Source organism: Strix uralensis, chromosome 2 (genome assembly GCF_047716275.1).
Source record: "Strix uralensis isolate ZFMK-TIS-50842 chromosome 2, bStrUra1, whole genome shotgun sequence".
Taxonomy (NCBI): Eukaryota; Metazoa; Chordata; class Aves; order Strigiformes; family Strigidae; genus Strix; species Strix uralensis.
The window spans coordinates 64294475-64314506 of record NC_133973.1 but is presented as its reverse complement, the minus strand read 5'-3'; the positions used below and the strand labels follow the sequence as shown (position 1 = coordinate 64314506).

At 38.2% G+C, this 20032-nt stretch overlaps 1 protein-coding gene across 1 annotated transcript in view; it reads right to left on the bottom strand.

The window, feature by feature from the left end:
- ATP10A (ATPase phospholipid transporting 10A (putative)) overlaps nt 1–20032 on the bottom strand; it is a 116744-nt gene that overhangs the window by 21542 nt on the left and 75170 nt on the right. The window contains exons 7-10 of the mRNA XM_074858994.1: nt 18668–18920; nt 7383–7600; nt 5680–5874; nt 3710–4271 (exon numbers count right to left, since the gene is read on the bottom strand). Of these exons, the coding sequence (XP_074715095.1) occupies nt 3710–4271; nt 5680–5874; nt 7383–7600; nt 18668–18920 (1228 nt within the window). The remainder of the gene's footprint in view (nt 1–3709; nt 4272–5679; nt 5875–7382; nt 7601–18667; nt 18921–20032) is intronic.

Genomic DNA, 20032 nt, shown 5'->3' with positions numbered 1-20032 from the left:
AGTCTGGTGAGCCTGTCCATCTATCTGTTAATGCTACCTATGCTATCACTACAGATTTTCTCAAAGCATCAAGACAGATATATTATTCCGGAGGAACATCCCTACAAATATTATTTGCAATTGGAAAGCCCATTCTTACACTATAGCTTGTGGCTCCAACACACACACTACAAGGTTCCTTCAGAAGCCATTAAACCAGCTTGCAACTAGATTCAGCTGCAACATAAAGTGGAAAAATGCATATACTAAACTGGCAGCCTAACACAGTTTCATTTAGCTTCTTTTCTATTTGTGCATGACAATCTTTTTGGCATATGTGACTTCGCTGTGTAATATAGGAAAATTTTTTTCTGGGAGAAGTACTGCAGCAAACCTTCTTGCAGGCTTCTTGTATTGGTGAGTCAGCTTTTTTAACTTTAGAAGAATAAAGTAGGCAAGCACTCTTCCTAATTTATTGTGTTACCTTACTATTCTAGAGAGAAATGCCGTATTTCTTACATATCCCACAGAAAACTGTCTTATGGGAGTGGCTATTTCAGTCACTCATTGGTTTCAAATGGTACAAACTTGAACAGGTGCTTAAACACATCAAAAGTTGTTCCTATCACTTTAAGTGTTGTTAATCACTTCAGATCTGCCTGAGTACCACAGGCACTAATTCAGTGATCACAATGTTAAATGCTTATACCACCTTCAATGTACAAACACAGTCATTCTCTACAAGTAGAGATGTGCACACCATTTTCCATGCAAATTCTCAATTCCAGCATGGAAGACTGCATCTCCCTCCTCCACCAGCATATACATGAGAGCTAAACCCCTTCTAGCTCTTCATGTGTCTCATCAGTCTTGCCCTGAGATTCATCTTGTGCTCAGAAGTTACAAGGAGGGAAGGAATCTCTTGCAGACAAAACCCAGTTGTGGAGATTCTTTTCAGCTGGGATGTAGTGTCTATGCTGAGCACATGCACCACAGAAAGTGAAAACTGGCAAATAAGTCTTCTCCAGAAGAACGATAGAGAGCTAGTGGTCTGCTTGCTTCATTTCCTTCCATAATCTCAAGCTGCAGAAAGCCAGCCCAGCCATTGTTTTCTCAGTGACTTATGTTCTCAGTTTCTGTGTGAGTTGGTTATTGACTCAAACAGTAACTTCCTTATTTATGAACATGGTCACTCGTGAGATAAAGTAAAAACAATACACTCTTGGGCATCATTTCAAGGCTTTTGGAAATATCTGTATGCTGTCAGAAAACATCAGGTTTCACAGTCTCAACTAGATATACAGGCAGAACAAATGGAGTCAGTTCAGGAACTTTTTAAGTTTTGAAGCTTATGGTGATTTCTGATTTTCTATAAGACACAACTGAAGCTACAACATAACACATTTGCTTCTGGCTGTTCCTCATGTCAGATTTTAAAATGCTCTTCCTCCCAAACAAACAGGATCTTTATGTCTCATAGGACCGAGTCATGCAATGTGATGTTAAGAGTTGGGAGATTAAGGACACAATGTTGCCTTGGTCTTTCAATCTAAGAGCACTACTACCACAAAGTCTCAAGATGCATGCTTGACTGGTAAACACTTTACATGTCCCTAAGACACGAAGACAGCAAAAAGTGAGCACTGGGATTAGCTGTCATGTCGATTCACTTATTGGTCAATTCCTTGAAACGATAAATGCTTGAATTCCGGTAGCATTACATCTCCTCTCACACTCATGTTCCACCATCACCAGAGAACAGGATGAAACCACTGACAGATCATGCAATATAGATAACAGCCACAGCATAAATATTCTGAGGCTCCCTCTACCTGGGGAATACGTCCTGTAACAGGAAAAAGATGCCATTCCCTCAGGAATTGACAACATAGCCACTGACATTAGGATACTGCGGGCAGAGACTGTGAATTCAGTTCTAGGAGTGAGGCTGCTCAAGAGAAATTTCAAACATTTTTCAGACAGATCCACTGAAACATACAGAAATACTGAGACCAGCAGTGGCTTAGAGGGCTAGAAAACTAGGGAAAGTGCTTATGAGGTTCTAGTGGCTGCACTTTACATTGCTTACAATATACTAAAATTCACAGTTTGATTTGGGCTAAAAAGCTAAAAAAAGAAAGGGCACAGTTTGAAAGTCACCTTCAAAGCCACTGCTTGTCTGTAAAGGTGGTAGAATCACTGTATTCGCCCAGCTACAGAATCTGCCCACTACCAACACCAATCTTCAGGAACTCTGCTTCCCCTTCTCTGACATAAACCACCTTTGGTAATGTTGCAGCTGTTTCGTTTTCTAATTGGCCTTGTTTTTACCTAGGTGGGTCCTAGGTCTGCGTGAAATTTGCCTGAAAATTCCTTGATCCATTGAGTCTACTACGAACAGATGCAGCAGCTTCAAACAGTCTGTTATACAGTGACAAAATATTTAAGACTTAGCATAAATCAATCTTTTCTTTTCTTTTTAATGCTCAGTTCTCATTCTGAGAACTCATTTCCAAAGATTATTTTCTAGGTATGTTTTTAGAAATTCTCAGTACTACAAATTTTGTTAGTACTCTGGAGGGAAAAAAATTTCCACATATGTTCTATGTACCTTCTGTGATATCAGATCTTTACTAGAAAATTATTCATGAATACTTTGTTGTTAGTTAAGGACAAGTTGTTCTTAATTTTTTTGGCTCACCTTTGATTTATATGGCTGTAAACAGAAAACTGATGCCAACATTTTTCTGTATTTCATGAAACTAAAATTACACAGTGTAAGCCTTTCACAATTGTTTACTCCAACTAATGTCAAAGTAGCCACAAAGTCAATGCATTAGTGAAACATGGGAAGTACCCTCTAGCACTTTCAGTCTCTGTCCATTCATACTGGGGTAACCTTTAAACACTGGATTAAATTCAGTGTTGAAAATACAGTAAATTGGATGCAAACTGATTCATGCAAACTGAAACCCATGTGCCTCCTCTAACTTCTGAAAGCTTACAGGGTTCTTGAATCCAACTGATCACAATTAGAGCTATTTAAAGTTTTTCCTGTTTCATGCGATATCTGGGTGATGGAGAAGTCTCCATGCTTTAGGGAAGTACTCCATGTTCACAGCTACATGTCTACTCCCTGCTAGTCAACTACGTATCTGAAGCCAAGATGTCTCATTTGAACAGCATCTCTCCCTTTGCCACAACCTTTCTGTTTTGATGGCTGATTAATTCACAGTCCTCTTTAGCGTCACAGTCAAACCAGCATAAATGCATTGATTTATACAAACATATTGCAGCAAAAGGACGTAAAGATTCACAAATGAAACAAATAGGGAAACCACAATAGGAAGTGCTTGGGTTTTATATAAAATGCTCAAATAGCCATGCACCAATAGACAGGTGTTCCTGAAGAGATGTAAATTGCTTTGGCAGAGTTTCAAGAAATTTCTTCAAAGTACAGTTTCCTAGTAGAAGATCATGTACAGAAATTAATTTCACTCATTCTTGTAAGGTAAAGGAACCAGTAATTTCTAACAGCAAATTTGGTATAATAACAAAGTATTATAAAAGAAGAGAGACTGTTGTTATTCTGCCATTTCCTATATTCACAACAAAAGCAGGCAGGTCTACTTGCTAGAGAAGGCAATAGGATACGATGAGTTTTTCAGCAGTTAAGCAGAACCACCTCCCCCCACCCCCCTACTCCTGTAAAGGTAGGTAAGAGGTGTACCTGAAGAGCACGGTAGAAGAAGATCCATAATAACTGAATCTGCTCCTTTAGTGTAAACATTTATTTCATCTGTGAGAGGATGTCTGACCACTACTGACATCCTCTTCCTGACGGAATCAAAGCCCAATGTATGTAATACTTCAAAGCTTAATGTTCCCAGGTGAGGTAGCTCCACTGATACCTGGTCAGACAGCCTTCCAACCAGAGAACAGTTATATGCCCTTGCTGCATAGACGAGAGCAGCTTCATCTGGACTCTCTGCTTCATAACGGAGTTCTCCTTCCCCAGGTCCACTCCTCACAGCTGTCCTGTCTTGCTGGGAGCTGTAGCCATTGTTATTCATCTGTGCAGAGTATGCCAGCTTCTCTTCCAGTTTTAATAAAGTGCTATCCGTAGATGTAGATGAAAGCACACTTAAACCAAATCTGTGCATTGATTTGCTTGTAGCTAGACTAGATGAACTGCTGCTGTTAGATCCAGAGGTCAAGCGACTTGGAGTGAATCTTCGTATGAAGTCTTCTATAGTTTTTACTGGAGATTTTAGTTCAAATCGATCTCTAACCTTGAGAAGTAAAAAACAAACCAATAAACAAAACCCAAAGAAAAGCTGTACAAGAATTCTGATATTGTTATTCAGTCTAAGCAGCTCCAACTAAAGAGAATTTCTTTGAGAGCAAAAAGTAATGGTATTTGTATTTTGAGAAAGGAAAGTAAATGGACAAAACTAACTCAACAGCAAAAAAACCTTACCAGAACTTCAGAATTGTACCTGTGTGTGAAAGCACATATGTGTGTATTAAAAACATTTTTTCTTCTTTCAGCTCCTCAGACGTGACTAACGGATAGACTATCAATGTTGCACGACCACAGTATTGTGTACTATTCTTAGTAGGAAACTTTGGCATTCTTTGTGCACATTCAGTGAAGGTAGTAAAAGAAGAGTTAACGCAAGAGTTTTCCATCAAGAAGTGTAGTATCAGAAAAGTTTTATGAGAATATGTCAATGTTGACAACATTCTCAATAGGAACATGTTGAAATAAATAATTTCCACTGTTTTCTCCTTCAGCATCAAAGTGTTTTGCTTCAGTTTTATCACTTATCTCAGTTTACATAAATCTTTTTTACAGATATGATGTTAATAATAGTAATAGCATATTCATAGTAATATATATTAAATTATTGTATAACAGTGTAGCATTCCTGAAACAGCAGAATTGAGCGTTCTCCAAATGTTTCCCTGGCACAAAAACATGTCATTTTGCAGACTAGTTCACTTTTTATTCCAATTTGGAACAGAAAGAAATCGTAGAATTTTCTCCAGAATGGAAATTCCAGCTGCTGGCTAGTTTTAATACTACATTCCGTTATATTTTTGTCTTACAGATCATCTTGGGATAGCATTTTTGAAATTCTCATTCATCAATGACACTGGTTTAGGCCAATTTAAGCAGTAAAGATCATTATTCCTCATAATGAGCTTAAGATGCATCTTTTATATAATTTGAAAGTTTTAAGTGATGTTTTTCAAGTATATTGTCTTTTTAAACTTTTTAAAAGTGTCTCAGCCTTTTAATTTAATACATATGTACAAAATATTCACAGACAGCTTATATTCTTCTCTGGGAAGTCTTGCACATTTACAAATCAGTTTCCACACATACTTACACACATACTTACATTTATTAAATGAGTAAGTTACAGTACAAGAAAGCGGGAGAGTTTCAGAAGTATCTTGAATTGTCGATGAAAGCGTATCTTACCTTGAAGGTAAGTGAAATAGCTAACATACTCTATTTAACTAATGTGTAACTAAACCTGCTCAAGCACACTGCGGTTTTAAGAGTTGTCTCACAACTAGTTCTAGTCATTTCTCACTAGAATAGGAGGTTTTCATTTCCCCAATTTAGAAGACAAATTAGTATCAATACAAAAGAGGCTTAAACTCTCTTTTGCTGTTTCTTTAACCCACCTTCTGTCGGGGCTGATTCGGTGCGGTAACCACAACTGTATTGCATATAGTCAAAGCGATGAAGAAGTCAAAAATGTCACATAGTTCTGGACTCAGATGGGATAATGGCTGTTCATGGCTCCTCATGACCTCCAGATGCTTTGCACATTCATTCACCTTTTCTAACAAGCTTGGGTCAGGTGTGATGTCCTTCTCCTAGTAATAAATAGCAGTGATTAATATCTGTGATTCTGCAAATTTCCAAAGCAGCAACAAGCAATCAAAACATCCAAAGCAATGTCAATATCAAGAGTTCTACGGTGGCCTTACACAACAGAGTGGAGGTGGAGAGGACTGTAAGTCACCAATTCTAGACAACAGTTAACAATGAGCCTACTAATAAACATGGAAACATGAGTAACTGTGTTATCAACTTTTTCACTACAGAGAATTATAGCAGCAATATTCATCTACTTTGGGGGTAGTGGATAGGAGAAGAGATACATGCTAATATTCCTCCCTCTCTCCTGTCTAGTTCAGGACATTTATTATCTATTACTAAAGGGTGGTACACTGCAGAGAGCAAAAGAGTGGAAAAATTAGACAACAATGACGTTCAAAGCTTGGCCTTACATCAGCACAATAAAATGAAACCATCTTGGATTGTTTGTTAGAGAACAATGACCATCCACATATTTGAAGGTAACTCATGTGGTTTTGTACGTTGAAATACAGAGCACTTTCCACACTATTTCATCAGTACTTTCCACTTATTTAATCTATTTCTTGTCAGAGCAAACTCTGGTATTCCTTAAGACAGGATGATCCAAGGATATAAAAGATTAAATCCAATCTAAGGCTCGCTCTTCAGTAGAATTTTATCTGCTGATGCTCAGCAGCTGATGAAACTGAGCAAGCAGAGAACCCCATGTGTAAACACTGCAGCTTGGAATTGTACCAAAAGAGCTTACTCTTGACTGAAATCAAGAAGTTCCAACAGTGCAAACAGCATCTTTCTGTGTCTATATTTGAAATTTGTTTTAAGGGTGAATTTGTGTCAACAGTGCAATAATGCAGAATCCCTAGATAGACAAGATTTGGCTTCTCCACTCTTATTACCATTCAGCTCATGTAAAACTTCCATGGAATTACAACAGTATAAAATAAATTAAGCAAAGCAAATTGTAAGAACATAAATTCACCAACATTCTGAAATTTAAAGTGGTTTTTTTTTTTTTTAAAATACAGCACATGTAATCCACTGATAACCTTGAACATGCTAAAAATTATGCTATAGTGTATGTCAACAGTGTCTAAGAATTGGAATACAGGGTGTCCAGCCCAGCACTTGTTAGTTTTAAAATTCTCTGACAAAAGAGAAAACAAGAGGTGTATACAGAACAATTAGAATCCTTGATCTCAAAGCTTATGCTACTCTCAGCTTCTGTAGATAAAGGGAAGGCATATATTTTCTTTTCAAAATCAAGGTATAACTAAAGCAAAGGTTTCAGATTGTCTTTAGCTTGTTCTCACACAGAAGGTATTTAGATAAGATCTATGCCAACAATTGTTTGTTTTTGTACAAACAGCTACAGAAGAAAAAATGCCAAGATGAAGTCTATAAGAGGTAGACAATGTGCTACAGATTTCTTTACCTTTCCCTTTTCAGGACATTTTTCTATTAAAAGATACAGGACATTGTACATCTAGTTCTCCTGTCTTACCATTGGGCTACTGAACGCAGTGTGCTTCGAGAGGATGCTTGCTCTTTTTGCTTCAGCTCTGCTACCCGTACGCCGGTGGGTTTTGGTGCTCTGGCTTCTGTGGATTACTTTGATGCTCTGATGGCTGCAGATGCTATCACGCTGGGATAGAGTTCCTCCTTTTGGGGCTGCCTCGTCTTCCTCAGAATCAGGTTCTTGGTACATTGCTAAGCGCTTGGCTATCAGTAAAAATACAGAGGGAGAAATGTTGCATATGTTAAATGTTGCTGAGAAAGAGGGAGAGGGACATGGTGACTTTGTTCAAATGATCTGGTTTTAATATTATTCTGTGCTTTCACAGTAATAGTGAGTGATTCCATTATCATCAGATAACAAAGTCTATTGAATGGTAGTATCTGACAAGAAGATGCAGATAAAATAATTAGGAATGTAATGCAACACACTGCCTCCCTCATCATTGCACTCTCTCTGAAAGGCAGTTAGACTCTGCAGTAAGTCACTGCATCCCTGAAGAATATTCCATAGCTCAGCCTGATGAAATCAACCAAATAATTTGGTCTTCACTTGCAGTCTGAGAAGGAAATAAACAATCTAGAAAATTTTCTTGTCCTTTCCAACAGAATATGGAAATTTCACATAAAGTATTTTCCAGCAAAAATGTCGCATCTACCCAGTACCAGTTAACTGACATCGGAAATGCCCTCAGAACAAGACACCCAGAGCACTACTGCCCTTATTTTATATACAGACATGAGGTACAGACAGCGTAAAAGCCTCGCTCAAGGTCACGGCCATCTGCTGCAGAGTGGAGACGTGAACACAGATTCTTGACTCCTAGCCTAGTGCTAAAACCACTCTGGAGTCTGTCCCCTCCTCTCTGGACAGCATGATAGGCAGGACAATGCAGCATGCAGTATCAAAACCAGGGTACCCTCACCTGCTGCAACACTTGTTTCTATCACTGTTTGCTGCAGTGAGAAATACCTAGTTCACACAGTATGAAAGAGTTTTTCCAAATGATATATTTTAGATGAAAGCTTTCTCAGTCAAGATTCCAACTTCAATTGTTGTTAGAAACCAATCCTGGCAGTTTGATATATAGAAGTTAAAAAGGAAACAGAAAGAAGAGGTGTGAAACAGCCAGGGAATTCAGCCCCTCTAATGTCAGGCTCCATTAGCTCTAACTGATGTAGAACATATTTTTCCACTCCTAAAGACCATGGGCATTTAATAATCTGGGTTATTCATTAGGCAGGCACATGCCACTCTAAATGGTATCTATTTATTCCTTCATTAGGTATTCATTGAAAGTCTTTTCATTATACTCTCAAAATAATCCACACTGTCCAGTTATACATTACAAGTTACATACTTGTGGATCGGCTTTGTTTTGGTGCTCTGGTGTAATAAATTAGATTTTCCTAATGTCAAATGATAAAGAACTAGCATGTAAGTTAATTATTCAGTCATTTAACAAAAAAAATGTATTTTTTTTCTTACAAAATACTTCCTGAGAAAAATCTTGCATTACATAGCGTGAGTTTGGCATGGGATCACTTTTAATGTAGCTAGCTTTACGATCAAAGAAAAACCCATCCTCGCCATCCGCTGCAATTTTCAAACATGTTTTAGCTGTCAGAAAAGAGTTTGAGGAGTTGAAATCAGACCATACAGAGTACATGGTGATAGGTCTATCAGTACAGTATCTAACATCAGAGGTTTTTTCAACTCTGTTTGGAACATGTATAGGCTCTGTTTGAAATGTGGGAGCTGGGAGAGCTTCCCAGTCCTGGCTGCGAATGCACACCCAGTCGTTGCTCTAACTGCACACCCAGGTGTGCAACATCTGGTGCTGCACTCTGGCTCCTGCTGGAAGAAAATTCAGGCCATGGAGGTAGAAAGGGCAGCAGTGCGTTTGGAGACACAGAGAAGAGACTGCAGGACACACTGCAGATCAGTTCTGCCCCGTAGCTTGAACACAGCCCTACAGCCCAGGCCATGAGCCTGATGTAGACTAACTGTGGATGACTGAGGAATTTCCTTCATTAGCATTATTTTGTGTGATTCATGCTTCTCCATGTTATGTGGTGGGAAAGAGGTTGGGCAATGGCATCTTCAGCACTGTGAGGGCAGCTGGTCCTTGAGCCACACAGCCGCAAACAGAAGAGCACAGCACCACTGCCTTCTCTTTTCAGTGCCTACCTTGTCCTTTCATTCATATGACAGAACCTAGAAGACAGATCAAAAATTTAGGGAGGTCACTGGTCTCCTTGGCCCTTCTGTTGCATGGTAATGAGTTGTAAGGAAATAAAAGTTCACTTCACCTGCACAGGCTGCTTCCTGTAACTTGTTTTGGGACAGTGCAGTTCTAACCTGTCCCATCATTCTTGCTCACTGATTTCTACTTTTTTTTGCTCTGTAAGCCTCTAAGCATTTTACCAGTGGAAGTGCAGATCCCTACATGGTGAATTTAATTCAACTGATCATAGGTTTGTCTATATCTGAAGGAGTCTACACTGAGGACCCAAAGTGATCTGTAACATGTCACAGAATCACAGAATCGTCTAGGTTGGGAAAGACCTTGAAGATCACCTAGTCCAACCATTAACCTAGCACTGACAGTTCTCAACTACACCATATCCCTAAGCGCTATGTCAACCTGGCTCTTAAACACCTCCAGGGATGGGGGGGGGACTCCACCACTTCCCTGGGCAGCCCATTCCAACGCCTAACAACTCGTTCTGTAAAGAAATGCTTCCTAATATCCAGTCTAAACCTTCCCTGGCGCAACTTGAGGCCATTCCCTCTTGTCCTATCGCCTGTTACTTCATTAAAGAGACTCATCCCCATCTCACTGCAACCTCCTTTCAGGTAGTTCTAGAGGGTGATGAGGTCTCCCCTCAGCATCCTCTTCTCCAGACTAAACAACCCCAGTTCCCTCAGCCGCTCCTTGTACGACATGTGGTCCAGACCCTGCACCAGCTTCGTTGCCCTTCTCTGGACACACTCGAGTAATTCAATGTCCTTGTACTGATCCAGGCCCTCGATCAAGATGTGAGCCAGGTTGCTCACTGTTCCCCCCCAGCATCCCAGTTTCCTTCCAAAGGAAACCCAGGCATGAGAGGAAGGAAGGAGCCATGTGGACATCTGTTGTGGTTTAACTTTAGTCAGCAACTGAGCACCACACAGCTGCTTGCTCATGCCTCCCCCCTCCCAGTGGGATGGGGAGGGGAATCGGAAAAAAATTAAAACTTGTGGGTTGAGATAAGAAGGGTTTAATAATAAAATAAAATATAAAAATAACAATAATAAAAAATAAAATAATTGTAATGAAAAGGAATATAATTTTAAAAAAGAGAGAGAAAATAAAACCCAAGAAGAGACAAGTGATGCATAATTCAACTGCTGACCACCTGCTGACCGATGTCTGAGCAGCAATCTGCCCCCAGCCAACTCCCCCCAGTTTATGTACTGAGCATGAAGTCCTGTGGTATGGAATATCCCTTTGGCTAGTTCAGGTCAGCTGTCCTGGCCAGGCTCCCCCCAGCTTCTTGTGCACCTCCTTGCTGGCAGAGCATGGGAAACTGAAAAGTCCTTAACCTAAGACAAGCACTACTTAGCAACAACTAAAACATCAGTGTGTTAATTATCTTCTGCAGGCTCCTAGTTATAGGCTGCAAACCCCAGGTTGAAAAACCACTGCTTAAGATGTCACACCAGCAAGGTGTTCTGCACTTTAGCAACGTTCAAGACTTAAATCAATCATAAGAAGCACATTTTTGTGCCTTATCTTCACTAAGGCTCTTAGCAGCAAACCCAGTGTCAAAGAGAGTTGGTGTGACATGTGGACACTCAGCCTCTCTCAGGAAAAGCATAAGAAAAGCTTGGATTTGCCATACGGAAAATCTTCCTCACTGTGGATTTGGGCATTTGAATGGTAGACAGACAGAATGCTGCACTTCCCGTAACAGGTAATATTCCTTGTCAGGGAAAAGACTGGCTACAACTATTCTTTTCAGCTTCAGAAAATGTGCTACCCAGTTGGTCCAGCTCCCTTCTGAGTACAGTTTTTTAAAAAAGGACACTTTTTCTTAAATAATCATACCTAATGTAAGCTTCTGCTCTGAAAATACATCTTGAAATACATGACTCCAAAGACCCTGAACTGACTATCATTTTGTTCCACATATAAAAACTCTATGGTTAAGCAGAGAATGCATTTCATGCACCATGCAGTTATGCTTGCATACCATAACTCTGTATTCTTCATTGCTCTTTCTTCTTTCTTACATTACATCTAAAAATATTTTGTTTATTCAGCATAGTAAAAGCTGTTTCCTAATGCAGCACTCAGCTTATTTATTAGTATACCAATAGTGCAGTCTTTTCTAGTTATGCAATGAGCTATCTCTTGCTCTCTATACAGGTTTTCATTGTAGCACATTCATTTAATTGTTCCTGCCACTGAGAAAACAGGAGAAAAAGAAGTAGATACAAGACTAGAATCTCATTTAACCAAGTCAAATGTAATTCTTTTCATACAAATGGTGTTATTTCAGTTTATACCAAGGTAAGCTTGATAATAAACAACAGGCCTTAGCACCTTTCAACATTTTCTCAAGTGCAGTCTTACATATTATGCAGCAAGAATTAAGAATTTCGAAGAAATAATGAAATGGAGTTCAAGTGTTACATTATAGCTAAGGTTCACAGTACTTCAGCTGTGCAAAGCCTGCTTCTCTGGGAACACACTGTTCTCTCCACCCTCTCAGCCCTCTACCATGCAGAACCTTTTCCTGTGAACATTATAACCTGAAAGACGTTGTTGTGGGATGGTTTTCAGTTTCAGCACTGAAAATTGATGGCCTTGATCTTTTGTCTGATAGAGAGTTTTTATTAAGGGCCAACACACAAACAACTTTGAGAAACACAGCAATTCAACTGATGAAAGTAAAATTTCACTATCTTCTAGTTCATTTGATATTTACAGCACAAAGAAGAAACAATACTTAATACTTATTCCATGAACTCTCTTCCATCTTTCAAAGGACAACAGTAAGCTAGCAATAAAACCCCTGTAGTAGCTGCTAAGTATTTTAAGAGACATTCTTTCATTTAAAAAACCCTTTTATTTAATTATTTTCTGGTTTTGTTTGGTTTTGGTTTACCTTCCATGCTATCTATATTCTGTGATGAGGCATCCATTTTGCAGGCTGACAGACATACTGTTGCCACAGAGCTAATGTTCCACTAACTAGAAAAGTGGGATCAGGAAACTCTAAAGAACTTCCCTTCGAGCAGAATAAAACTGCAGACCCCCTAAACCAGAATAATTCATCTGTCAGTGTGTGGGCCCTGATTTTATCATGGGATAATTCCATTTTTCCACAAATCATTGAATAAGGCAGTTACTGAACTATAATGAGGTTAATCTAGATGTGCAGTACTTACTCACACCACCACACCACCATATTTCCTTATTATTTTATGAGTGCAAGCTTATTTCACTTTGAAGTGCACTCTAGTGTCTATATAAAGAGTCTGTAGAGCAGCTAGCATGCTATAAATTTGTACGTGTGCTAACATAATCTTAATTTACTTTGCAGGAACTTCCCCATAAGAACAAATCTTGAGATTAGAAAACACCAAGATTTTCCTTCCTCTCCCTTTCTGGCATCCCTAGGGGCTTAAAATGAATAACCTTAAGTTCTTCATTAAGAGCTCTTCACTTAGAAATGGAAATCATTCGTACTTCTCTGGAGATTTTCCAGAGCAATTGTGAGTGTGGGTATATGCCTATAAAAAAAGTATTACCTGTCTCTAAATATGAGTTATTCTGTCTCTGTAGGATTAAAAATGGGGCACTCCCAATGTACTGAGTTCTACATCTGCTGGCACTGGTTCTCTCCTCAGTTACCAATTAAATTTTTTCAAAAAGTAATAACAAATGTAAAGAGAAACTACAAACAAGCTATACAGAGTGCCTGAAGCACCCAGTTCTGCTAAAGGTTTTGATCCTCATGGGGAAGGCCTAAAAGAACTATCCTGATTTCTGAAGTTTGTCAGATTGTAAAGGCTGGAGATGAGAAGTCCCTCTGGAAGCAACAGCCACATTTATGGAAAAGGTTTCATTGAATTTTATCCCTTTTTTTTTTTTTTTTTTTTTACCGAATCCGATTCTCCAATGTGGCTGCAATGTGCAGTCTATGTTCTCTTGACTACATACAGAAAGAGTAAGAAAGTTCCACTACAGACAGCCCAGCAAACTAAGATACTTTTCTAATATAATGCACTTTCCTATGAAAAGTAGTTGCTGGCTGATCTTCAGCAAGAAAAATTAGAAAGCAGAAAGAAACTCCTTCTTCCTCAGATTCAGTGATTAAGAAACTTTGCTGGGTGAGAGAAAATCACTGAGGTTTTCATCATCTGCCTTCACCCCCCTAAACTTCTCTTATTCTTATGCTGTCTAGAGGTTTTTTCACAGTCATTGGAAGGAAGGGGGTGGAATGCAAAGAATGAAAAATTCAGATTTTTCAGATTTGTGTGGTTTCATTCATGGAGATTCAACTCGTGTTTTGTCAAAAGTTCCATACAATGGGTGGCTAAAACTAGAAAAACAGAGATCACACCCCATAGGCAAGAGTGAGATAAATTCAGCATTTGGAAAACAACTGGGACAAATGTCAGGCCAAGAGCATCTGGTTGTAGCTAAATCATATAATGACTTTCAGAAGCACAGTCAGCTTTTGGGCATTATTATCTCTGGGATTAGCAGACAGATTTAGGGCATGGCCAGTTCCAAGAATCATTAGAAGCTGTCTACTAGCCTGAAGGGAAGAGCTATGGTATGGCAATGTAATTTTACATATAGGAAACAATTCCATTTTTTTGTGTGCTAACTCTCTTTTGGGCTAGGAGGAGATACTGACTCAAAGAATAATTCTGGGATTAAACCAGAGTATAGTGTCAATGGGCATTCCATAAATGCCCAGGACATTTATGAATGGGACAATCATCTTCCACTTGGAGTGGTCCATGACATACCCTTCTCCTGAATTAACACTCTGCAAATCAAGAGCCTTTGAAAAAAACAACAGAACAGATTTAAGAGTGCAGGTCATACAGATGCCAGGTGGGAATTCTCTTCACCTGTATTTAGAATTCTAAACCATGGAGAAATAGGCACATATTTGACAACAAACGTAGATGTCTAAAACAAGTCTGATGAATTACATCCTTCAAATGCTTAATTTTTTCCAGTAAATGTAAAGTCACTAGATCACTCTCTTCCATACAAATATCTACAATTAGGTAACAAGAATCCCACACTTATCAACACAGTCTCTACAGGGCCCAGATGGGCTGTGCAAATTCCTATAGTTTGATCCCGATCAGTGCATAATCCATCACCAAAATATTACAGGTGACCTCAATGATAAACATTTGACAGAGCTTGCATGATGGAACTGTTGCTGAGTTAACACTCACACTTTTCCTCACAGCCTTCACAAGTGTTCCTGGATTTCTCTTCGGTGCTAAGCTCTCGCATAGGAGTACATGTGAATAATACTTTGTACTACCTCCAGTTGGACAAGAGATTCTGTCCTACGCTGGTGCAATTTATCGGCTTCTATTATTCATGTTTTTGTCACCTCTTGTCTAGACTAAAACAATGCAATACCCCTGGGCATACCGCCATCAGCCTCATAAGAAACTCAGAGCTAATAGAGAATTCTGGAGGAAAATGTTTTCTCCAGCAAATCCATGAAAACTGCCCCTTGTTCCCTATACTACCTAAAAAAAGTATGAAGTCTTGTTCAGGGTTTCAGTTTTTATTTTAGGAGCATTTAATTGCTTCAACCCTGCCTAAGGTCCACATAAGCCTCAGTGACAAAACCCATGATTAACATGTTCACATCTGATGCAAAACAGAACTCTCCTTTGTAATCATAAAGCTCACCTTTCACATGGGGAATTTACATGGCTTTGTGGAACAAATTTCCGAAGAAAATAAGGGTGCTCCCACCTCTCAAGAAAAAGACATGCTGCCTCAAATATGCCAAACTTAACACAGTGTAGTGTATGCCATTTAAGGAGCCCCCAAACCAAAACAAATTGTGCACTGCATGCATAGGGAGAGGAAGAAGGGGAAAGACCAAGCTGCACATAAGTAAATCACATACATTGCTTAATGCACTACTGGAAGGAACATAGATATGGAGATGACAAAGGCAGTATAACAATCCCTGTAGACTGGAAAAGAATGGGATAACTGAACAAATTTTAGGGAGACAAGCTTATAATGCAGCATAGAGAAAATTTTTGAAGGCTATGCACAATCTGTTGACTGAGTAATTGACAGATATGCAGCAGTCCTAGATTATGCAGAAAAAATGCTTCAACAGAAAATTAAAATTCCAAAGTGAGGAAATTTCAGACCTCAGTCTGCCACTGTAGGCATAACTTTCCCTCTCTGTGTATGCATGGCTGAGCCCCAGAATATAGGGCCTTTAGATGACTTCAGAGGAAAATTTGCCAGAACTTTGTTAGCATGGGAAAAAAGTGTGTTACATCTTAGCCTAATTCTTGGATGTGGCTGAGTGGAGTTGTTCTGACTGAAATTTCTCCCCCAGAATTCATGCCCGAGACAAACATCTGGCATGGAAAACTTGAATCAAATAGTTAAAGTTTTGTGAAACTATCCATAACTGAAAACAGGATCTTATCACGAGAAGGGTCAAACAACTGGAATAACAGGCACTGCTACCCAGCCACAGTAGAATAATAAACTTAGGCCAAAGAGCTCAGAACAAGGATATTTCCATCCTGAGATATCTGGTTTCACAGCAGAGGATGACCTGTTACCTTCAGCTTTTGAATCTTGACCTGCGTACAACAATTTTAAATTCATTTCTTCATCTACAGTGCTACTCCGAGTTTGATTCCAAGTAACAAACCACTATGCCTGAAAAATTACTCAGATAAGTGAAGAAAGACACAGTTCATCTTTGAAATAGGTAAGAAAAGGCAGATGCATTTTACTTGGTGTTCTTGCATATATGGCAGCCTCAGATAACTTGCCAAGTGAAAGATATTAGAATTTTCTTATTCACAAAATCTTCAGCAAAACCTGAGGTGCAGAGGAGGATGGCATCCGTTATAACATATGCCCCAAAACCTCAAAGGGGAATGCAGGTACTCTGATATAAGACATAAAAAAGTGGCTGACACATCATTTGTAAGTAAGCACACTGCAATAAAATGTTCTTGATGCACTCCCTAAAGCCAGAAGGAGCTGTGATAGACATTTTACCATATCTAAACAAAAAGGTTTCAGCAGCAGTAAAGATAAGAGATGGTTAGACAATCAGACTGCAGAATAGAGCTAACAGAAGACTTGAATGAATAACAGTTTTTATTGTGTTATTAATCCTGATTATAGGGAACAAAATCAATAGAAATTATCACCATTTATATATGTAATGACAGAGAAAGACCTATTTTCTGTGGAGAAGAAAAAAAAATACTGTGTGTAAAATATTGTGTATAAATTCTGTGTCAATTTAAAAATTGTATTTGTCAGAAATTTTATACTGACTGGAGCTACAAGAAAGCCTAAATATAGCCATATGTGAAAAGAATGAGTTTATTTTCCGTATTTATTTGACACTTCTGTTTGTTGTGAAACTCACTCTGCTTTCATTAACATATATATTGTAATCTCAAATCATAAGAGGAAAGCATGCACAAACTTAGATTTCTGTTAAATACATTATATCTGAAGAAAAAAGATCTGAAACTCAATACTCAAATTCAAGAGCCTCAGGCTCCTGAATTCAGTTCAGTTTACATATTAGCTGATGATACCAAGCTCATAAAAACACTTTTTCTGCACTGTTTTAGTTGGCAGTACCATCATCATTCCTGCAAGGAACAGAGTACACTCTGAAATTAGCATAAACAAGCAAACGATCAATGGCAAAGAAGAAGAAAAAAAGAATAAGAGTGTCACAAGCAGAATTAGGAGTCCAGAAAAACACTCTTAATCCTAATTCTTCTCTTTCTTACCTACAGTACAGAGGTAGAAAGTCACAGCTTCCCCCTGTTTAAGTTCTTTCTGTAACACTGGGATAGTAACACTACCCAAACACCTAGATTCTTGAAAAAGAGTGCCTTAAATGTAAGTTCTCAGTATTAAAGTAGGAAAGAAAAAGAACAATCCTTGCCTAATCCAAAACTTCAAAATATCTCTTTCTAATTTGGCATTTTATGAACTCTCTAAAGCATGTTTTACATTTTCCAGTCTATTTTGATTATTTCTCTTATTCTGTATTTTATTCGTAAGCTGAACTTCTGTAACGGTCGTTGAGAAAACTTTCTAATCAGTCATCTTTATATGTTATGTAGATTAAGAAACTTACTTTTTGCAAATAGGAATGCAGTACTGTAGCTATCAATATTTTCCTGCATACAGAGTATGATTTGAAGAGTTAAGATCTGTTATGTCAAAACTGATAACAAGATGTTAGAGGAAAATAACACAAATGACAAACAAATCACAAACCAGGAAATCACTTCATAGTTTTAAAAGGCTGATGAGATGACACAGGGATGACAACTCTCACTTTCCCTTGTGACAAAGAGTGACTTCTTAGTGTTTCAAGAACCTGATACTTGGGGATATTCTCTTAACTGCAGTGTTCATACAGCAGTAAAGATACCTTAACACAGACACCTGTCAGACAGGAGCACTGAAAAGAATCTGACAAAGGTAACATAAAATATGCTATTAGATCAGATTATGTTTCTTGTTAATATGAAAACAAGCAGCTTTGTTTACATTTATTTCTCAGCACAAAAGGGTAATCTCATTCCAGGTATTCAATCAGACACTAATCTGGCTGTATGCTTAAAACTAGTATTTTATGTAGTATACTTCAAACACACCAAACAATTGTGATACCAGCAGCACTATTCAATTTGCTTAAATTAGCCATGTGCTCAAGTGCTTTACTGTATCAGGAGCTAAAGCCAGTACTTTAAGCTTTAATTGTCTAGACAACATACTGTAGATGTTACAGAACACTTTGATAAGATTGTCGTTGCTACCTGAACAAACCCATCAAATTCTACTAGTCTGAAAACAGCTATTTCAGAGTTTGTTGAGTGGATACATGCAATTTCTTTTGTTTTTTCTTTTTGATTTAAGATTACAGTAACTTTTGAATCTACTTCAGATTGCCCAAAGTACAACTGTTAGATAGAATGCAAGATCATGAGCTCACCATTTGCATCATGGGAATACTCTATTCCAGAAACAGTGCATCTTCGGAAAACCATCTTGTTTTCAGTAAGTGTCCCAGTCTTGTCTGAAAAGATAAACTGCACCTGACCTAAATCTTCTGTGATATTTAAGGCTCGGCATTGCAGCTGAGAGTCTGTTTCTTCATCATATAAATCTTTATCTTGATGAATAAAGTATACTTGGCAGATTTTAACTATTTCAATGGATACATACAAAGAAATTGGAATCATAACCTAGAATACACAAAAAGAAAGAGAATTAGAAGAAAATAGATGCAAGGATACAATGAATTAGTAAAATCCAGATAACTTGGTACTAGACTAGAACATAAAGAGGCTATGTACTTTAAGCATCTACTGTAAAGCTATTATCACATTTGAAAAGAGTTTATTTACTGTGTTAGATGAGGAAAACCTATGGTGAACTGCAGATTGAAATGCATTATTATGGCTAGAAGGGTGATTATCAAAACTTGTACAGAAGCAAATATTTTTTAGGCTAATAAGATGAACTTGAAAATAGCTGGGAAAGGAAAAGAAAAAAAACCAACTCAAAACAGACAGTACAGTCAGAGTCCTGTAAATGTGAAATAATGGGATAAATTTATTCTGCATAAATAATGGACTGCTTACAAATTCACTTTGCAGGAATGTGAGAAACAAAGTGAGAAGTGTTAACCTCTCCACAGGAACAATCTTTTTTGGCCTTGGCTTTTGCACTGGAGATTATTTGAATGAAGAACACATTTTATAATTGCTGGAGAAAGAGATGTGAGAAGAAGTTTCTCCAGAAAAGATTTTCAACTGTTTTCCAAGGATTGTCAAAACTCCGTAAAATACCTAATTTGTACCTGAATTTTTCTCTGTAGATGTTTTTCAGGGCAGAAATCCCTGACTGTATAGACTTTATACATTATTTAACTTGCTGAGTTAGATATAAGGGATAAATTACAGCATGTATATAAGTGGCAAATGTGGTTATTTAAACAAAAACTACAGTTAAAGGTTGGTGAATTTTTTTAACCAATATCACAACCCAATACTTTAGAGTAAAAAGTAATTTAACATACTTTTTCAGTCCTATTTACAAAGGAGTTGCTGCCTCCAGCAATGCAACCTCCTCTAGTGTCCCACTTGGCATACTTCCACGTGTCCCAGTGACATGAGTCTGTTACTTCTCTTAACTTACCGCCACCTTCACCATTCAAAAAATTTCTCTTCAGAACCAAAAACTATTAACAAGAGTTTGTTATAGATACAGAGTTGTTAAGAGCAGTATCTTTGGAAAGCAGTTAAAAATGTATACAACTTATGTTCATACCAGAACACTACCCAGAGACACATCC